The sequence below is a fragment of the Hyposmocoma kahamanoa genome, unplaced genomic scaffold (genome assembly GCF_003589595.1).
Source record: "Hyposmocoma kahamanoa isolate Upper Pololo Valley unplaced genomic scaffold, ASM358959v1 79773, whole genome shotgun sequence".
Taxonomy (NCBI): Eukaryota; Metazoa; Arthropoda; class Insecta; order Lepidoptera; family Cosmopterigidae; genus Hyposmocoma; species Hyposmocoma kahamanoa.
The window spans coordinates 1-21,510 of NW_020654042.1; the positions used below are offsets into that span (position 1 = coordinate 1).

Consider the following 21,510-nt stretch of genomic DNA (forward strand, 5'->3'; position numbering starts at 1 on the left):
ACGTTGCATAAGCACATAGAAAAGTTCGTAAGGTCCGCTAGTTCGTTCCGTGGCTTAGTTGACACAGAGTCTAGCACGGTTTGCTCGAAGACGTTGTTTCTAATTCAGCCGGATCAAAATATTTTTTTCCAAGTGTTCGATCTTTTTATAAATAATTATAACAAACTAGTGGAGTAATTTCACAAAAATATTTGAATATCATGGTGGTCAAATATCGTGACATTCAATAAATTTAAAGATTATAGACAAAGAGCGTTCGCGCATTACATCCGATTAGTATCCGAGAAATGACGGTCCGAATGTCACTGGTGTCCGAAGTGTCATTTTATCTCTAGGTGTCAAGCGATATTCGTACTTTCTCGGATTTGAAAATCGGACTTATTGCACAAGCAACATCCGAAGTGGGTTCGAATTTTCTAGATTTGGTAGTCTCCCGAAAACCGAAGTCTAAACCCGAAAGCACCCGTAATAAAGGTGATGATGCAACAGATGGAAATAATTAGGTACAACAACATGGGTTGTATAATAAATTAACTGCATCATTACCTTTATTACGGGTATTTTTACTTCCATTTTTATTAATAATAATAATAACGTACACACCTAACATAGCCTCGCACTAGGGAAACCCTCTGTCGCGGGTGCCATGGACACACATATAGACAACCACAAATTACATCCAAACTCACGAGAGAAATAAATGTAGGCAAGTCAAATATTTCACCCGGCCCGGGAATCGAACCTGGGACCTCTACGTGGCAGTCCGGCATGGTAACCGTTCGGCCATGGAGGCAGCTATTAACATGGACTTCCGCAAAGTAACGCCTGAATCTATTTAATACCTTAACATTGACTTACAATTATATGGACGTCGGGTCCGCGCTAAAAAGTGTCCGAACTTATAGGGCGTTAAAATCGTATACAGAGCGTCATTCACGCTCTAGTTTTCGTTTGTTCGACTGACAGCGAAGCAAGCAAAATTAGACAGTACTGCGATGACATTACAATTTAAATTCAACGTTTTAGCTTTTTCATATTCCTTGAAATGTCACTACGTTTAAATAGGTTGACTTGGGACATTTTTTCGTGGTTTTTGTATTAGACCCGTCGTCCATTTATTTGTAAGTTAATGTACCTTAAATATTTTTTTAATTTCAGCCTTACAAAAAACTACAAACAACGTCCAAAGTACGCGAAGCTATTAGAACATCCTTTTGTTGTGAAATCGGCAAGAAATTCAGTGTCTGTTGGAGCATGGTACGCCTCTCTGCCAATCTCTAGTCCCAGTGGAACGAAGAATGTATCTACAGTAGCTACTCATACTGTAGGTGCTAGTAATGGATCAACACCGACCACTCCACAGCCGGTGCGGAGTTTCTTCCAGCACTGGACCCCTGAACAAGCAACACCGACACCTAGCAGGTAACTGGCTTATTGGTAAGAGAGATCTGGTTGCATTACATGGTAAAATTCAACCAGTGCCGAATTTCCCAGAACCAATGACCATGCTATATTGAAACCTAGCAGGTAGCTGACTCATTGTCAATAGATCTCTGGTTAACTAGGACGGTAATTTTGCTTACGATAGGAGTTGGTAATGGTTCGACGTTCTGACTATTCCATAGCTTTTAAGGTTAGCAACTAACTTCAGACCAGGTTACACTGCACCTTGCAGATACCTAGCATCTTACGGAGGACAGCAATTTTGCTTACGGTCAGAGCTGGTAATGGCTCCAGGACGCTGATTTCTCAATACGTTGTGACGTATTTCAATTAGCAAACAATATCGAACCTGGCTACACCGACGCTTAGGAAGTAACTGGCATGTTGTTAATAGAGGTCTGGTTATGTTGGTAGATATTTTGCTTACGATAGGAGCTGATGTTTCGAAACCGACTACGTCATAGCTGGCGAATTCAGGAAAAATTGACATGTACGTAAATTGATTCTCAAAAACTGGTATCTCAGATATTGCACCGTAATTGTGCTGTGATATGGTGGAATATCGCATAATAAAGACAGCCTGTTCCTAGACGGGCCGTAGAACGATATTTCGAAGAATTAACATTAATGTGAAAATTACCTCTTTCAGAGCGTGGCGGATGACAAGTAGCGCACACGCAGGCGGTAGCAGCTCACAGCCAACCAGTTTAGAGACTGATTTTTGTAACCACTCGCCTTACCCAAGAAGAAGGTAAGCGTAATACACTTCGTTTTATTGGCGTACCCTAAGTAGAGAGTGTAAGGTTTAGTTTGCATCTTCTTGTTATCGTATCGAAGGCATACACTATAAGGCATGCCATCGTGGTGAAAGAATTTACCAATCGGCATAAGGTATTCGCCGCTGAACACGAACAGCGAGTCGACTGTGCCTCCTTCGGCAAAGCGAAGTAATCTGTCGTAGGGGGCAGTCCACCCTGTGTAAATACGCCTTTAATTAAATTACATTTAACTTTCTTGATATTGCACGATCCTACCCCACCTTCTTGACATGGCCAAGCCAATGAACTTTAATCGTGGTGCTTTCCAATTTGGTTGTTGTATCGACTACTTTTAAATGTACAGAACGATAGACGCTTCGCCTCCCCCACCTCCGGTCCGACGAGTCTCCGCGGAAAACCGATGGCGGCCTTCACCTGCCGTAAGTATTAAAGTCTTATCTATTACATACAATACAAATGCTAGTGAACAAATACAGAACAGCTTTCTTCAACTTTCTGGTAGCAGTAGAGCTTCTCGTGAAAGAGTTCGTCTAGGAAAGTACTGCCACCTTGTCTATTTCTGCTGCCAAGCAATAATGTGAACATTACTGCGTTCTGGTTTGGAAGGGTGCTGGTGAAATTACAGATACATGGGATTTGTCAACATATGTCTCAGGGGCGCAGTGGCAGTGCCCCTAAGTTCTTTGCGGTTTAAAACTTTGAGTGCCACTGCAACTGTTATGGATAGGCGTGTAGCTTAACACGGCGCACGACTTGTTCGTCCCGTCATTTGGTATTATAAAAAAAGCTAAATAATTATCATTAATTAATTAAATAAATACATAATATAACAAAATGCGCGCTGTGTTGTTACGGGATCCATCATCCACTAGGCTTGTTTATTGAATGGTCATACTTACTCGAACTAAGTATATTTATACAGACGTTCCTTTAGAGATTTCATGGGATTCAGTAGTTGAACTTGTTCGTATTACTGTGTAATTTTTAATGTAAAAATGTGTAATACTTGTTTTCGACTACGTAAAATTAAGTGACCGTCAGGATGTCTGGTCGCCTGTGACGTCTGGCACTGAGTGTATATTCAAGAATTGCTACTTATTTGTTACTTTCACGAATTAAAGGTATAAGCTTCTTATCTACATTAGTTAAAGAAATATAAGCGATTGAAAATTTTACGAATTTTATTAAATTAAAAAAAAGCTAAAGTTTTTTAGCGCTCTGTTGCCATAATATAAAGGGCAGGCGTTGGCACTTCTTCGTAAAATTTTCAATCGTTTATATTTTTTTAACTAATGTAGATAGGAAGCGTATGTCTTTAATTCGTGAAAGTAGCAATTATTGGTAATAAATACTTACTTCTGGAAAATCTGCTCCCTTCATGCTGAACAAAGTGGCGACCAGCCATCCTGATATTAGAATGGCTGGCCAATTATTTTTTTAAATTTCTCAGAATATATCAAGGGTACCAATTATTTAGAAAACGCATTTATTTTGACGCCACAGGCGACCAGCCATCCTGACGGTCATAAAATTAAGCATGATTCAAATTGATAGCGCGCATAGACTTCGATCCAGGGTGTCTGCTCCCGTTCTCCGTCCTACATCCGTCCGAAACAATTACTCGATTGTGAACTGGCAATCGGTGCTATCTCAATTTTGACAACTTAACAGGACGAAGAAAGAAATTGTTTGCGTCATTTATATAGTATCTGGTTTATTAAATAAAAATACGTTGTTTTTAGATATTTTTATTACACATGTATATACATATGTGCATTACATATTTTTATTTAATAAACCAAATGTTATATAAATGATTTTTTCTTCAACCTGTAAACTTGTCAAAATTGAGATAGTACCGGTTGCCAGTTCACAGATGTTAACTGTCAAATAAATAATATACTGTATTTATCGAGTTCTTAGGTTTTCGCGATTGTTACACACAGGAAATGAAACTAGTTTTCCGGATTTAAATAGCGTATATTTGTTTTTTCAAACAAACCGACGTTTCGAGAACTATAGTGAAAAAATAGGGTGATTTGCATTAATATTAGACATAACTGGTTGAAGACTGTACCACCTGAGTCAATCGTGACCTGTAAAGGGCCCGAAACGTCGGTTATGTTTGAAAAAACAAATATACGCGATTTAAATCCGGAAAAATAGTTTCATTTCCAAAATATACTGTATTGTTTTTCTAACGGGACTCACATGTTCAGTTAGAAGAATTAAAGCTATTGCTTATTGCAGAGTTCGGGCAACACGAGTCCTATAGTGCTGCAGAGGTTCCAGCACCAGAGCCAGCAGCGAAGATCACGGGTCGACCTGCACGCCACGCCTAGACATCGAAGGTAATGCACGCTACGTCTAATGAAATGTGTCTCTTAACCACCTTAATTATAAACAACATTAGATTAACTATGTAATATGTGCTGAGTTAGTCTACGGCTAGAATACCCTGTTATATCAAGCGTCTGGCGGGGCGTGAGTCGTTCGTATTAAGGTTCGAAACACAAAACTGCGAATTGCTGCGACACGATTTCGTGGCGCAAGACATCTCACTGCCACGGCTCGGGTAACCATTCCTTCGACGATCACCAACCGTACTGAACGTATTTTTTAAACTAGTTAGCGACATGGATCGTAAGAAAGTATAGAAACAGTCGGTATTGATAAGAAAGTATAGAAAAAAAAACACAGAGAAGATTAACATCGCGGGAATGCGCAATGCGGAGCAATTCGCAAATTCTCGCCATGCACCGTGCGAGCGTGGTGTCTTGAGTGCCGGCTGAGTGGCGCGGGGGTCGGTCGAAGACATAATTATCGAAATATGGTTATAAAAATAAACCAGAAATATTGTTATCTTCGCATTCAAAGTATAAAAATATAAGAATACTCTTGAAATTTATCTTCATTCAACCTCTTTGCTTGTCGTCTCTCCAAACTGCTTTCTTCGCTTAACAATGTCACTTAGAACTTGTATTGACTTATAATAATATTTTAGCTGTAATTATTTTTCTAAATACGTATCAATAGAATTGTACGATGTAGATGTTATGATAAAAACTTAACCAGCGCATACAAACGCTGAGCGTGTGCTGAAGTCACTTGGTTGAAACGCGCTCTTCCCGCTCGCCCGCTCCGTTGAACCTGTCGAACGCTTTTTTCACTCAGACCGTACACTTTGTTGCTTCAACCAGTACCACTTTTACTATATTTTTATTTAATGTCTTTGTCTTTTGCAAATAGTATGTAGCTATTTTATTTTTGTTTAATTTGTGATTTTGTTTTCTGCCTTTTTCCTTTTTTAACATTTTAAAATATTCTTTCACATTATTACTTTTTGTTTGTTCATTTTCTACTGTGCTATCATTTGTTGTAACAAATCAGTATCGTTCTTTGTTCAATTACGTTATATAGCGTAATAATAATACATTTTGTTGCAGTCTTAGTAAAGAGCATAGTGTAGGGAGATCACCGGAACCGCCGCCGAGAACCAGTAGGCCCAACCACAGTCTATTAGGAAACCACGAAGGTATTTATTACTAGCTATTCTCTGCATCTGCATTCATTGATAACTAAACGACCGTTTATCCCAAACGGAGTGTAGTAGATCTGTGTTTTAATAACCAATAATATTTTGCTATTAGATATATAAATATGCGGCGTGTCGTTTGCTATTACACGTATTATATGTTCAGCCCATCACTTCGACCTCCCTACGTAAAAGATCATATGTTGAAATTGCCAAGTTTGCTGTTGACAGGGGAGCATTTTAAAGTTCTGAATTCACTCGTTGCTCACATACAGTGATCATCTAATAGATCATCTAACCGATAATTAGAATTTTATAATACGCTATGTGAGTAACTATGAGAATAATACTGAGAAATGCTAAAGTCACGTATTATGCTTATTTCAGTGAATTCAGAAGTTTAAAACGCTCACCTGTAAACTTGGCAATTTGGACATACGATACTTTACGTAGGAGGGGTCGACTTACTCTTTTTTCTTTGTGTTCGACCTCTGTATAATAACTATTTCACAAAAATGTATGAATATCACGATAAAACAACTTGATATTCAATAAAATATTAGACAGTGTCGAATGTCTAGTAGCAGTAGAGATCCTTGTGAGAGAGTTCGTCCTGGGAAGTACAGCCACCTTACCTATTTCTGCCGCCAAGCAATAAAGTAAGTATTACTGCGTTGTGATGAAATTACAGCCACATGGGACTTGTCAACTTATGTTTCAGAATGACGGGTGCAGTGGCAGTGCCCCTAAGATCTTTGCTATTTAAAGCTCTGAGTGGTACTGCGACTGTTATGGATAGGCGTGTCGCTTACCACCAGGCGCACGACTTGTTCGTCCCATCACTTGGTATTATTAAAAAAATAATATACATTCGTAAGTCATTAATATAGACGCGGTTATTAACGCGTTGCGCTTGTAAATTGTCGTGGTTTCCGAGTTTACCCGATGTTCACTACATATGTATGCAAAATTTGCATTTATAATTTTTTTTCCCATATTTACAGTGAATGGCAGTATGGATTTGGAGAGACATATGTCCCTACAAGAGAGTATTCTTCACCCACCGTCTCCATTTTTAGTTCACGACAGGTATGGAAAACTCGTTAGAAATCGTTTTGTAATTATGAAAAGATTTTTTAAAACTGTTCTCTTTAGGTTACAGGAAGGCCGCAGTCAAAGTTTAACGCGTGCCGAACTGCGTAACGGATACCGGAAGGAACTGAATGCGCCCGCGCCGCCGCCCACCAAACATCACCACGACGACCAGAGTAAGTTATTAGAAATGGCTGTAATGATGTAGTTTAGATACACTGTGTACAGTTATATGTATATTTTTGAATTACGCCACATTGTTTAAATGATGACAAGGTAGTTTTAAAAAGTTTTTGACACTAGCAGGACCGTTATTTTTTTAGAACTGTGCCTCTACCATTAGATTACAGTGACAGTTATCGCTAGCGACCGCTTAAAATGTTTGTATACAGAATGTTGTTTCTTCTCGTGACCGCTAGAGGCGCTGTAAAATTTGCCATACAAAATTGTGAAGTAATTTACGCGGTCGCTAGCGACAACTGTCACAGTAAACTCGTGGTAGAGGCACAGTTTAAAATGTATACTATTTTAACTTTACGATGTGTGCTGATGGTTTACGGCGTAAGGCGAAACACGATAGACTTGATATTGACTGTCTGGCTTCGCCTTGCCGTTTAAACGAATATTTACTAATTATATAGCAAACTTTTGGCAGTATTGATATATAATAAAACTATGGTAACTCCATACAAGTATAAATAAATGTAGTGTAAGGGCGCGCTCCCATTATGTCGTGACGACAGACTGTCGTGCAGTTTAAAGTGTCGTGGCTTGTATATATAAATGAAGTTGTTCACACATTATAACTACAACACGACTAACTCTCGTTTACGACTTTTTTGACGTCACGAAGACAGACTGTTGTGACAAAAGGAAGAGCTAGCACGACATTGTCCGACGATAAATAAAACGTCACACTAAACATGTGACATGATACGACAGGCAATCGCAGCTTCAAACGATTCTGTCGTCCAAACGACAAGTGGCTGCCGTGAACCGATAAATTGTCGTCAAGATTTAGTGGGAACAGCTAGACACGACAGTCCTTCAACGATGAAATAAACGTTCACGATACAGTCACGACAGATAGTCGTGATATGGGAACAGGCTAGACGCGGCAATCATCCAACGATAAATAAAACGTTACGACTTAATGGGAACGCGACCTTACGATAACATATGTATTTCATTGAGTTCCATAATACTTTAGTAATAAAGAAGAGTTCTACGGTGAATGTTGCATCATAATGACAAGAATTTCGATTGTGTTAAATTTTAAATGTATATAAAGGATGAGGGCAGCCAGTCTGACTAATTAAAAAGAAAGCAACAAAATAAGCTGCGCTTGCCACTCAACTGCTTCTCATGATTGTTACGTATGGTGAAATCATTGTAGACTTTAAATATATGTAATTATTTCGTCTGTTTAAAGATAAAACCACATACGTGACATTCCACAAATCCACAAAAAATCTCCAAATTATGTACCTGTTGTGACACTCATCATCTTTCTGCTAATAAAACCACTTATTCAGTTTATAACTTTTTTGTTATTGAGTTTCACCTGCAGAAAGATAGTGATTTTCTTACTATAGCTACATAAAGATTTTTGTACAAAATATCACGTATGTGGTTTTACCTTTAAACAGACGATTTGTTCGTTTTCAAGACTGTCGCTGTCAATAAATCCTTACTCGCGCGCTCAGTATTGCCATATCATCGGGTGGAAAGTAATATACAACCGAAAATTTAAAAGAATTATCAATAAGACACTTGGCCATAATCATTAGTCAGATTATGTGACAGACTACAATATTCATGTATCTAATAATCTCAGTGCAGAGTACTAAAAAAACCGACCTCGAAAGTTCATGGATTTACCAAGTTTGAATTGAAACCAGAAAGTGCGCGAAACCGGATTCATCCCCTAGTTTGCCACCCTTAGAGGTGGAATATCGACTGTGAACTGGCAACCGGTACTATCTCAGTTTTGACAACTTTGCACGATGAAGAAAAAATTGTTTGCGTCATTTATATAGCATCTGGTTTATTAAATAAAAAGACGTGGTGTATGTGTAATAAAAATATTTAAAAACTACGTATTTTTATTTCATAAATCAGATGCTTATAGCATCTATTCTTATATGAAAACAGGACTGTGCCATTATATAGGTACACAAAGAAATTATTCCCAATGTAAGCATACGAGCGGCTGCGGCTCCTAGCGGTTTAATTAGAAATTCAACTCCGAACAGTTGCTATAGCTGCGTCAGCAGCCCTTGGGGAAATAACTTACCCATTTAACAGATAATGATGGAGGATACTTATAGCGCTATTGATTTTCTTATTAAGAATACGCGAGCTATTCACACAGTATCTGCTACATCATAGAAATCTTCATGACAAAGCAAGAAAGTTTACCAAAAAAACTATTAGATTTTCGTAGACCTTATACTTGAATTTATATATAAATTCATCCTTGTAAAGTTGTCAAAATTGAGATAGTACCGATTGCCAGTTCACAGTCGATATATTCTTCAAATTTAAATGAGACCAATACTGAGATACTCTCTTTCTAACATAGATAAAAAAATTCAGTCGAATAGAGAACCTACTTTTTTGAACTCGGTTAAAATGTGGTAGTAACTATATTAGTGTACTCCACTCCATACCTGTACGGATTGGGAAGGAGAGGACAAAGAGCGTCGTGCGAATTTTCTCCATATTAATTTTTATTTTGTCTGTACTCGCATTTCGAGTTCTTAGGTTTTCGCGATTGTTACACATAGCAAATGAAACTATTTTTCCGGATTTAAATCGCTGTCAACCGTGACCATGGGACCTGTAAAGGGCCCGAAACGTCAGTTTGTTTGAAAAACAAATATACGCGATTTAAATCCGGAAAAATAGTTTCATTTCCTATATGTACTCATATTTATAAAAAAAAAACTACCTAATCCAGTAGCCACGTTGCGGCGACATACTGGTTTAAGTTCAGTCGTCGGATCTAAGGATTTTTCTTTATGTTTGTACGTTCGTTGTATCAAATAATAATAGCAAACAAGTGGATTATTTTCACAAAAAATAGATGAATATCATGGCAGTAAAAACACGATATTTAAAAAAAAATATTGCAATTAAATTTGTGAATAATTGAACCGCCGTATTAAGAACAATTTCAACTCAATTTAATCTTAATGTATGCACAACAGACTTTTGGTAGAACCTTGAAACAGATTCCGAATGTTTTAAAAAGAATTATTTTTATTGAATATCACGATAGGAAATAAAACTATTTTTTTGTTCTGAATCGCGTATTCTAATCGCCCTTTATAGGTTTTATAGGTTTAAAGTCATCAACCAGTTATGTCTAATATTAATTCAAATCACCAAAAAGCAAAATAATCCATTTTATTTTGTTATTGTTATTGATACATAGATTTTAAAAAGATTCCTCGCAAACTGATTAACCATATATTTAACGAAATGACAGCATTTGAACTTTAGTAAATTGTCTACAATCATTTCATCATCTCATGTTATCATTGTTCACTGTATGTGCTAGAACGATACCTGTCACTGTAAATAAGAGAACAACTACGAAGAAGCAGAGGCATTCGCTTTAGGTGCAACTGTGCTTTGCAGAGTTTGCTTGTGCTCTATAGTGCATAATAAATGGCAAGAAACAAGAAAATGAAGAAGATAAGAACAGTTGGCTTTCTTGTAATGTGGTCTCGTTTTTCATTTCTAGTCGCGAGTTTGATATACTCGGAATAGTGCGGAACAGTAGAAATGTGAGCATTACTGCGTTCCGATTTTAAAGGGTAGGGGTGTTGGTGAAATTACAGGCACATGGGACTTGTCAACTTATGTATCCGCTCACGCGATGCGCTCCTCCTACCGCAAAATGGCGGCTATTTGATTTCGCAAATTAGAAAAGTATTCAGTTTAAATACAAGTTTTTATAAATAAAAACTATTATTCTGCATTGCTAAATAAATACCCTCCGTACTACCAACAAAAACATTTAAAATAAAATGCAGTAATACACCGCAAATCCTGCACTTAAAAAGCACTAATGAAATTTTTGGTGTACATGATAAATATGATAATATTCCGTTTGAGTGGTTCTGACGTTTACCATGAAATTACTCCTTAAAGTATAGTTTATAAACATTTATATTCAGGGTAAACTTAAAAAACGCTACTTACGGTATGTTTTCAATAAATAAACACCGAAATCACCAGCCCAAACAATAACACACACGATTGTCGTGACGTATTTTTGAAGTTGTTTATTTTTTTTAAATGACAGACCCAGGCATTAAAAACTTTATGGTTTGCTAGAGTAGTTACCGAAATAGCAATTAATATTAGTTCTTTTATCTGTTATAACTTCGATGATAAATCGGAATAAAATCATCACCGGCACCTCTAGGTGTGGTATGCGTCTACGGCTGCATGTATCGCGTGAGCGGGTATCAGGGTGACGGGCGCAGTGTCAGTGCCTCTTCGATCTTTTGCGTATTAAAGCTCTGAGTGGCACTGCAACTGTTATGGACAAGCGTGTCGCTTACCACCCTAGGCACACGACTTGTTCGTCCCATCACTTGATATTATATTTAAAAAAAATTGATTGGTTAAAAACTACCGGCCTATTTATTTCTACCGCAAACTAACGCTTGTGTTCCGGATTAAAGGGCAGGAACAGGCAGTGTAGCCACAGGCACAAAAGTCTTAGGGTCGTATTCTAGAACTCTACTCAATGCTCAAGTCAGGATTTGAGTATGGTTTAAAGCACTTGAAATCATACTCAAGTCCCTGCCATTAGGGTCGTATTTCCAGTGCTTGTGTTGTCAGTGCAATCCTGACTTGAGCATTGGATAGAGTTCTAGAATACGACCATTAAAATCTTATCAATACATTTACAGTGTTAAGGATACTTCCTAGCTAGCTACCGCAAATGTCTGTAGACGGCCGTTACCATTTTCCATTAGGTGCACTTTTTGACTACTGCAGTACTATGTCAGTCCTTTTTTTATTTTATTACGTTTGTTTTTGTTCGATGCGTCCAACGTTTCTTCTGTTCTACATTGTGTTCAACTCCTTATTTCTTGCCAATTATTGCACATTTTGTCATGAAAGGGGCGAAATATTTTTACCTTTATGTCGTTGATCTAAACATAATAAGGACTGAGTTATGCTAAATTTATTCTTGCTAGTTATCCGTCTCACGTGCACGTACACGTGCCCGCGCCCGCAAATAAAGCATAAACCCTTATTACGTTAATTATCATTTTGGAATCAAATCTTACAGTTTCAACTCGTTCTTTAAAGTTAATCTCTAAAAGCTTAACGAACATTTCCCAAATAGACTTTTCAATTATATTAACAGAAATGTTCGCTATACGTCCACCAGAATTTACCTTTAAGGAATTGTGTGTCTTCAAAATGTCTTATTGTTGTAAAAACGTGAGCTTTTGAAATGCATTTCATAAATTATCATTAGAAGGAGATCATAGTTATAATGTTTATAATGGTACGTTGAAAGTTTCTGCATTTTGCGTTAATGTCCACTTAGTGTAAACTTGTCACTATTAGGCCCCTATGGCGATGGTTATAACACAGGCGAAGCGTCCGGGAAAAACGTCCCGATGACTTCCGGCGTACGCTGCATTTCTATATAAAGAATTATAAAAGCGACGTCACGTGGATCACACGTCATCGGAGGTTTTAGTGCATCTTGCTTGCTTCAAAGAGCGCTCAGTGCAGTTTCAAAAAGTATCCGCGGGTCCCCGGGCTCTTTTAACTGTTCCGCCTATGTGATTTCATGTTAACTGTCAGGCGAATTTGAATGGAAATCGCTCGGGTGTGTGTTATGTATATGTGTGTATAAAAAAACGCATGCGTAGGCGCAGTACTTCGGTGTGCTGATGTTAGTGGGCTTTACACAGACATTTTATCGCGCACTCCAGCGCGCCAGTTTCACGCGGTCTATCCTGCACATCGTGTATATAACCAGAAATAGAGACGAAATATTAACTTCTATAATAAATACTTCACTTATAAATATCAACTTTTGTTTGCACTGCAATATAGACAGCGCCAACAACTGACCTATGTGTAGGTCTTCGTATATTCCAAAAATATTCTGTATTTATTGTAATAAAGATAATATCTCTATCAATGACGTGCTGTTCCATTCGATGGTGTGGGGAAAAACAGCAAAACATCTAATTACAAAGCAAACGGAATCAAATTTCATCGTTAATTAAATTTAATGTAATTTTGCAATTTTCGTCCATTATAGCAAAGCTCAAGTCAGCTGGTCGATTTGAAGTGCAACAATTGACGACACTCGTCAATTGTTTCGAATTCGGGCTGGTCAAACGGAGCGCACTTGTCACAGTAATGATATGGCAGATTAGTTAACAAACAAATTAAATGACATTTGGTCTCTATTTCTGGTTACATACTCGACGATCCTGCACTATTAGCCTTTACACGGACGCTCTTTCCCTTGCAACAAAAAATGAACACGAGCAATCGCGCGTAAGAACGTTAACTTAAACAATTTCAAACAGGTAATCGCGCACGGTTGCGCGTGCAGGCTTTCCTATACTCACCTAATCACGCGCGATAGAGTGACTGTGTAAAGTGGGCTATTGATTTTTTAATCTGTAAGCCCTTCATCAGTATCTCGGGAACTGCTATTCATTCAGAATACACCTTATGTGTAAACACAGAACGTTCTTTTTACTTTTTTTAACCAAAATTTTTAAACTTTCAAAGTACCATTTCATATCCTCAACGTTAGATTCTTGTAGAAATGTAAGCTATATACTAACTTGTTTTTTGCTTCCGAACCATCTAAGTTGTTTACCGTTCAGATTGTTGTGTACATTTCTATGTCGATTTTGCGTTGATAGAAACAATCCAACTAAGACATTATTACTCGAGAAGCTATATAGTTAAATAGAGACAGATTAATAAGACCATACCACAAAAGAGCTGTTACAAACTGGGACCGGAGGAGGTAGCCCTTGTAGACGTTTGAACGTACGCAAAATGGAATACAAAATAAACTCATTTACATTACATTTCATATTTCTGTATTAATTGTGTTCAATTTAATAGTATCGTAGCGATATTGTCACAGCATTGCAACAATATTGTGACAACATCGCAACAATATTGTGACACCATCGCAATAGCTTTGTAACAACATCGCAACGATCAAATTAGCTTCTGTGATATGGTTCCTAGCCCTTGTACTGTCAACTTAAAAAGTCGCTAATCACCTAATTAGATTATATTTTTACATCAATAAAAATATTTTTTTAATCAATAATAACCTGAATAATATGAATTTAAGTAAATTTACTTTAATGTTCATTTTATTTTTACTTCAATGACTTTAAATGAAATTAAACAAACAGCGACTTTTCAAGAAGACTGTACATGACATTGCTATAAAAAAGTTTTAAAAAGTTAATATTGTTTTATTGACTAAAAGTTAAAGGACAATTTTTATATTGTTTGATCATCGTATAGGATTGTAAAGGGCCGAGACTATTTAAAAAATATGTTTCTATCAATGCTTATCAAGTGTGCTTTGCCGCTGTCCCCCACGCCACATCGCCTGCCCGTTGTTGTCACATGCCTCACCAAGCCACACGATCTTAACACCTCGCTAATAAAAGCTTTTTTGTAAATTGAAAAATAAAACTTTAAAGCTATTTTCGTTGTGAACACTTTGTTGCTGTGTACGTCATTATTCGTTATAGTTTACTGTTAAAATTCAATCAAGATTTTAATATACAACATTTTTTTTGTGGGAAAAATTGATAATGTTATTTCATTAACGTAAATTTTGTAGACCTAAAGTCTTTCCGAGTGTGGAGGAAAGATTATCGTATTCGACTGGCACTTTGCCAAAGAACAAATCGGACACAACTTAAGCTCTTTAATAATACTACAAACACGTACGCTATCGGCGTGTGCGTTAAGCTTTGTTAGCAAGGTGCTGGGTCCTGTCTTTCATAAATTCATCACCATATACCACGTCATAGCTTCGTACTGTCGCTCTCACGTAACTCTACCAGGCATGTAGCAACTTGAGCTCTCTGGTTGGTTAGATATTGGTAAGTTTTCAAATATTTTTCGGCTTTTGAAAAGATACCGATAAAAAGAAACCAGAATATTAACAATAAATATTTGCATGGCAAATTATATTGCTTCCGTTTGAGGCGCTTTACAATTTGCTATACAAATATAACGCGATCGTTAGCTAATGATTGCACGGCAATGCTGAAAAAGTTTGAATAACAGACTTATCAAAAATCCACCATCTCTTTCTCTTATGTTAGTAATTAGCAGAGAGCGTATATTTACCTAAACTTCAAGTATATCACATGTAGTCGATAATACTTTTCTGTAGTCCCGGAAAATTTAAAAGAAAATCTTAATAAATATTTATTTTTACTATCCAGACATTCATCTGTTTTTTGTGACAATACTCCACTACAGACTCTCCGGAGGTAGGTGCGCGGCGCGTGAGGATTGACAGTTTACATAACTGTTATGTCGTGCTGCACACGGGATAATTTCAACAAGATTTTTCTAACGATATTCAATAATTGATCCAAAAAAAGTGCCTACAAAATTAGTCAATTGTTGTTATGTGAAACGATAATGAATAAACTACTTCATTGATAGTTGAAATTAATAGACAAAGCATTTGGCACTTTTTTCAATCAACTTGTTATTGAATATCGTCAGAATTTCTTGTTGAAATTATCCCGTGTGCAGCGCTACATAACTGTTATGTAAACAGTCACTCCTCCCGCACCGCGCACATACCTCAGGAACCGACAAAGTTAAACGGTAGGCCTGTAGTTTGATGACTGGACTAGAACCAGTGCCTGTTGCCTCAACGTGGCTACTTAACTGGTTTTATTTTTATTTACAAGTACAAAAACTTTATTCTAAATACACTGTAGTAGTAAATAACGAGTAGTCACACAAAGAATATGGAAATTCTGGGATTTCAGATGTGGATATTACCCACTCCACGTGTTTATTCTCATGTGTTACTTCCTTTAAGTTTAGGTAAACGCGTTATTCCGATCTTTAGTAATGAGAGAGATATAGAAAATTCCGATTGACCCATTTTTTAAATATTCGCAAAACAACCAAAGGGCTAAAACTGAGTGGGCAGAGCGTTTCAAAAGGTGTGTAGAGGGGGGAGGGGCGTCGCACTGAAAGATCGGTGCGAACAGGCTGGCTGCATTCTCTGGCGGGGCTGGTGAAACGCCGGCTCAGCGGGTACGTGAAATGGCACCACGTTGCAGCGCGTGACCGACACCCCGAGCGAGCGATACACGAACCCGATAGCGCGCGGGAGAGTTTGGCGCATCGGCAGCCTTACCCGCTGCCGCATCCACTGCCGCATGTTAGATACAGGTTCGTATGTTATAACTTTATTTCTTACGCTCAATTCATATTACTGCGGAACGGAATGGAAGCCATAGTCTGTTCCAATCCATTATAAAGGAACTGGGATACCCCTCACATTGAGGGGTTATCCCAGGGGTATACCCCCACGTATGTTCCGCGATTTTGAAAAGCGAAGTCGTCATTTTGAAAATCTTTTATAAATAAATATGGAGGCGTAACGCTTCGTGCGGGGTGGAACCCTAGTCTACCTCTGATCTCCCGATGATGGAAAGGGGAAGGCGAAATTAAATCATGCAATTGCATCGCGATATATCCTGTAGAATAAGCAGACAACTTTACGGCGGTGTTCTCGATAACTTTTATTAAAATAAAAATTACCGACTTCAAAGTTTACTTACGTGTACAACATACAAACTGAAACTAAAAAGTTAAGAATCGATTACCGGAAAGTGCGCGAAACAGTGCCACCCTCAGAGGTAGAATATATTCTTCAAATTTAAATGGGTCCAACACTAAAGTACCCTCTTTCTAACAAAAATGAATCATCAAATTCGATTCCCAAGTGCCGAAGTAATCGCGGTAATATACACAAAAAAAAATACATTGAGAACCGCCTCCTTTTTTACAGTTGGTTAAAAAGAATGCACGTTTCAGATGGAACCACAACGAGAGCTGGAGCGTGCCTGCGTCACCTCTCCCACCACGTGCGCCTCCACCACGTCCGGCGCCCGCAGACTAGCGGCCGCCACCGGCGAGGTTCGTCATCCGACGCGCTACTGCGGTGTTCGCCTGACCGGTCTTGCGCTAAGAGATTGAGGCTAGTACTGTTGCTTTATATAATATTAATAGGTCTTACTTAATAAACAAAATTGTTTCTTACAATACTAGCTTGCGCAAATGACAGACCTATCAATATTAGCTGGACAAATCGCAACAGAATTAGCCATATTTTATAGATTCGTCATTTACAGGTTCATTTGTGTAATTTGTGTTCAGCGTTAGTTTTCTTGCTTACCATCCCTAGAGGAAATTATATTTTTTTAGATTTCGAGACTTACTTGTATTTAACGCACTCTTGGTGTAATAAAGCCTTATCTGCAAAAATGATAATTTTCTGGAGTAAAGATTCTACGAACGAAATTATAATAGTCACAATGTAAGGCCCAATTTAACATCTAATTTTCTGTAAAGTGTAGTTAACAATCCAGATCTTAATAATATTATATTAGATCGTACATTTCACCAAAACTTAGCATGCATTTAAAGTTAAATTAATACAATAACATAAGAAACAAACAATATCAGTTGGAATTTAACTAGAAAATAATCAGAAGTCAAAACTATTACATACAATAGTAAGTAGCATTGCGTAACTAACAAATTATGCAATTTTATTATAAATTCTCTACAATTTAATTATTTTCACAGCATCCGATTATTTATTACATATTTAACTTTGAACGCAATTAACGACTTTTAAAAACAATTATTAACTGTTGCGTTTAAAAAAATATATTAAGATTAATGAAGCAATATATAATATGATAGAACATATTTCAAGCATTATTTTCGTATGAATTCTAAAATAAAATGCAATTTTGAGTTAGTTCGAAACGTCTTAAAAACAGTTACGTCCTCTGTCTATTTTTTTCAATAATAATTTCGTAATAATTATACATACAGGTGATACCAGCTTAACTGATCATTCATTTTCATCTTCGGATGAAAGTGAATAAAAATTTAAAACTATGAAGTGTTTTTATTTTGCTTCAGAATTTTGCTATGTAACTACAGGTTATCCTAAACTGGAAACTAATAACCCGAGTAATAATCTAAACGATCACAGACATCAAATTTCTAAACCGATTTTTCGTGACAATCGCTTAATATGGTTACCGATATGTTTACAGTACCGGCGTAACGCTATGATGGCAGTTATGACAGATTACAATAGTGAGGTCAAACCTCAATTCATTATCGAAAAACAATTAATCAAATACGAGTCGCATCCACATTAATCAAATACGAGTTGCATCTATAAGTTTTTAGATTTGTAACTAGTATTGCAAGGGGTAGCTGATTAAAATGTTTTAATAAAACGAAAATAATAATGTTTACTTAATGTATCGTGAATTCGAAACTGCTTTGTTTTGCATTGAGCTTTGCCGTGGGTTTGCCGGAGGTAGAAGTTGTGCTGACCAGCGACCCCATTAGTGACGATTGTATTAGATTTCATTTGTGAAAATTTCGAAAAACAAGTGCCGAGTTGTGTCGTAAAATCAATTATACATTCCATAAATTTTACTGCACTTGACTATTGATAACAACGTACAGCAATTGGCTCCTTCAACGTAGTTATGAATTAATAATAAACTTGGTAAGCGGACAAACGTCAAAACGGCCACCATAGCGTGCCGGTACTTAGTTCGCATCCCTATTTACGTTGCGATAGGTGCCTTATATTTTGTAAAGACCATAGTCGGCAACTTTTTTACGCTTAAATAGGAGAGTTGTACAATTTCGCATATATATTTTTGTTCAATGTAGTTCGTATTGTTTTTATGACGTTCATGTGATAAAAGTACTTTTGACGTATGGTCACATGAGGCTTTATTATACCAATGATACGATATAATATACTCGCACACTTTAAATAGGCTTAAGGGTCAAACTCCACTTATCAACTCGCTCCAGCACCTTGAAGCCGATTTAAATGGCACCCAACAGTTTCGGCGAAGTGCTGATACATATTGCTAAGTGCAGTTTAACCTTAACAGTGTTGTACGATTTGTACTTCGACAGCACTAAGATAAGTAAGCCTCGCAAACTAAAGTCGGGCATTTATTATACAGCGCGAAGAATGTCACGTGGTATAGTGAGTGTTTGGCTTAATCAATTAGGTGTTACCTAGTAGTTAAAAAAAAGGTACAAATGTTTTTCAATAATATTAAAATCACTTACAAGTCTAAAAACTTAAGACAAAATAATTAAGAATAAAAAACTTATGACGACTGCTGTGCTAAGTGTAAAAATTAAATAAATTTAAACAACAATTATTGACACCGTGCAGTATTATAGCACTCGGTAAATTTGCACGTTTTTTTGGTACTCAAATAGAGATAATTGCACGTATTGAAAAGTACTTCAAAAAAGCACGACGTTGTGCATAGGTGCTTTGATACAAAATCTCTTGAATTCTGTGATTTTTAGAAGTGTATTTTAAGCACTTGTTTTCGTAAATGCACATTGCCACCAACTTACCTTCTTAAGTGATTTTAGGGTCAAATCTTATAACACAGTTTCAGCACCGTACCACTAGCGAGTTTAGATGGAACGTAATGACATACATCAATCTATCAATCTCATCTCGCTTCAACAAATGATATAACTTCAGATAAATCGATGTTTTCAAATGTGTCCGTGTTAAGTTGGTGGCACAAGTACATAATCACTTTGGCGTGTAATTTTGTAATAGCATAAAATTCTTATTAAACACGTGTCGGTTTTGTTAATCACCTTTTTAAACCAAATTTGACAAATTAACAGGTAAATATTGTTCAATGCACTGCGGGCTATCCGCATAAGGCATTACACAGTCCCGTTTGCATTTATATTGTCTTTCTCGCTCATAGTTCCCATTTAAACAACTATTTTTACGAATACAAATGGCTAGAAGTTTTTTTTTTTTTTTTGGGTATTTGGCTTCTGTCCCACTGAGGACATTTCTAGAAGTTACTTTTCTATTAATTATCTGTCAAACTTTTGACACGTACACATAATTAACAGCCAAACTTGACAAATATTGTTGAATAGTCAAACGTTTGCTAGCTAATTATGTGTCAAAAGTTAAACTGCTTATAGTGTCAAAAGTTAAACTGCTAATTATGCGTCAAAAGTTTGACTTCCAATTATAACAAAAGATTGATTACTGATTATCCATCAAAAGAATGAGTACTAATGAATGAACAGTGGCTTATACGGCACCTAAGCCGGACGAGCAGAATATTAATGCCACCGGAATGTCTTTAGATAGATAGAACACGTTTATTGACATACCAGAAGCACACACTACAATTTGATATAATAAGTAAGAAAAAAAACGTACAAAACAAACAAAATAACAAAAAGGAAGGAACATAAATAAATATACACAATAAATAACTTATATCTGGTAATGAATTAATAGCGTTGCGAGTAACAGGTCATAGCTGCGGGTGTTGCCCAAAAGCAACGAATTATATTGACGCCTTACTTTCTCAAACGCGTATCTTATGAAGAGAGTGAATAAGCACTCTTCATAAGATACGAGAGATACGGAGATTGCAAAAATTGATATTTATTTTAAACTTATCAAGGATGTTAATTATGATGCAGTTCTTTAAGAATAGGTAAAAGCCAGTGTGTGAATATGAAGACGTAGTAAGAAATATGATCTAAAATCATGCAACAAATATGTATATATACAATGCAATTTTTGCATTTCAGTTACTTTGTTTTTTAAGAGTTTTTAAAAAGTAAGGCGACGATATGTGCTTACGGTTAGCCTGCTGAACAGATCGTTGTTGTTGCATTCTATTGTGATAAACTAAAATTTTTAGATCTACAGCGGAGTGTAAACCTTAAACCTGTTAAAATTTAAATTAACACAATCGACACAATAAATTATTTGATGAATACCAAAAAACGAACGTGTCGCGGTTACGGTAAATTCGCCTCAAGTTTGTGGGTTTCTCAAAATGCGCTGAAACGCTCTCTGACAAATAAATATAATGACCTTTTAGATGATCTTTGTATTTGTTGAACTATTCGTATGTTTTTTATGAAATATGTTTTGTCCTGTCGCCGGGCATGAGGCGAGTATTAGCAAATATTAGATCATTGTGCGGTTGTGTACTTTCGCCGACATACAGGGTTCCTCTTGATGTTTTTGACCAATATTTATTATAATTATTAATACAAATTTAATTAAAGTTAATAGTGATCTCTAGCCACAGCTGGTAGCTGTAAAGTTATCTAACAGTGTGCCGAAATACTTTCATAGATTTCTCATAGATGGCGCTACGGCTAAAAAGTTGTTGAATACCAAATACACAGATCCGACAAACAAGCACATGGAAAAATTCGTGAGGTACGCTGGTTCGTTCCGTGGCTTAGTTGGCATAGCGTCGTTGGTTTGCTATAAGACGTCGATTCGAGTCCGGC

At 36.8% G+C, this 21,510-nt stretch overlaps 1 protein-coding gene across 1 annotated transcript; it reads left to right on the forward strand.

Annotated features, from left to right (window-relative positions):
* Nucleotides 1-1,158: 1,158 nt before the first annotated feature.
* Nucleotides 1,159-17,749, forward strand: LOC113233723 (serine/arginine repetitive matrix protein 1-like; the record flags this gene model as incomplete). Its single annotated transcript, XM_026468902.1, has 9 exons — nucleotides 1,159-1,422; nucleotides 2,093-2,194; nucleotides 2,566-2,641; nucleotides 4,473-4,573; nucleotides 5,669-5,757; nucleotides 6,762-6,846; nucleotides 6,913-7,025; nucleotides 16,131-16,314; nucleotides 16,963-17,749. Coding segments are annotated over 9 exons (1,099 nt in total), but the record flags the coding sequence as incomplete, so codon positions are not given.
* Between the last annotated feature and the right edge of the window lie 3,761 nt (nucleotides 17,750-21,510).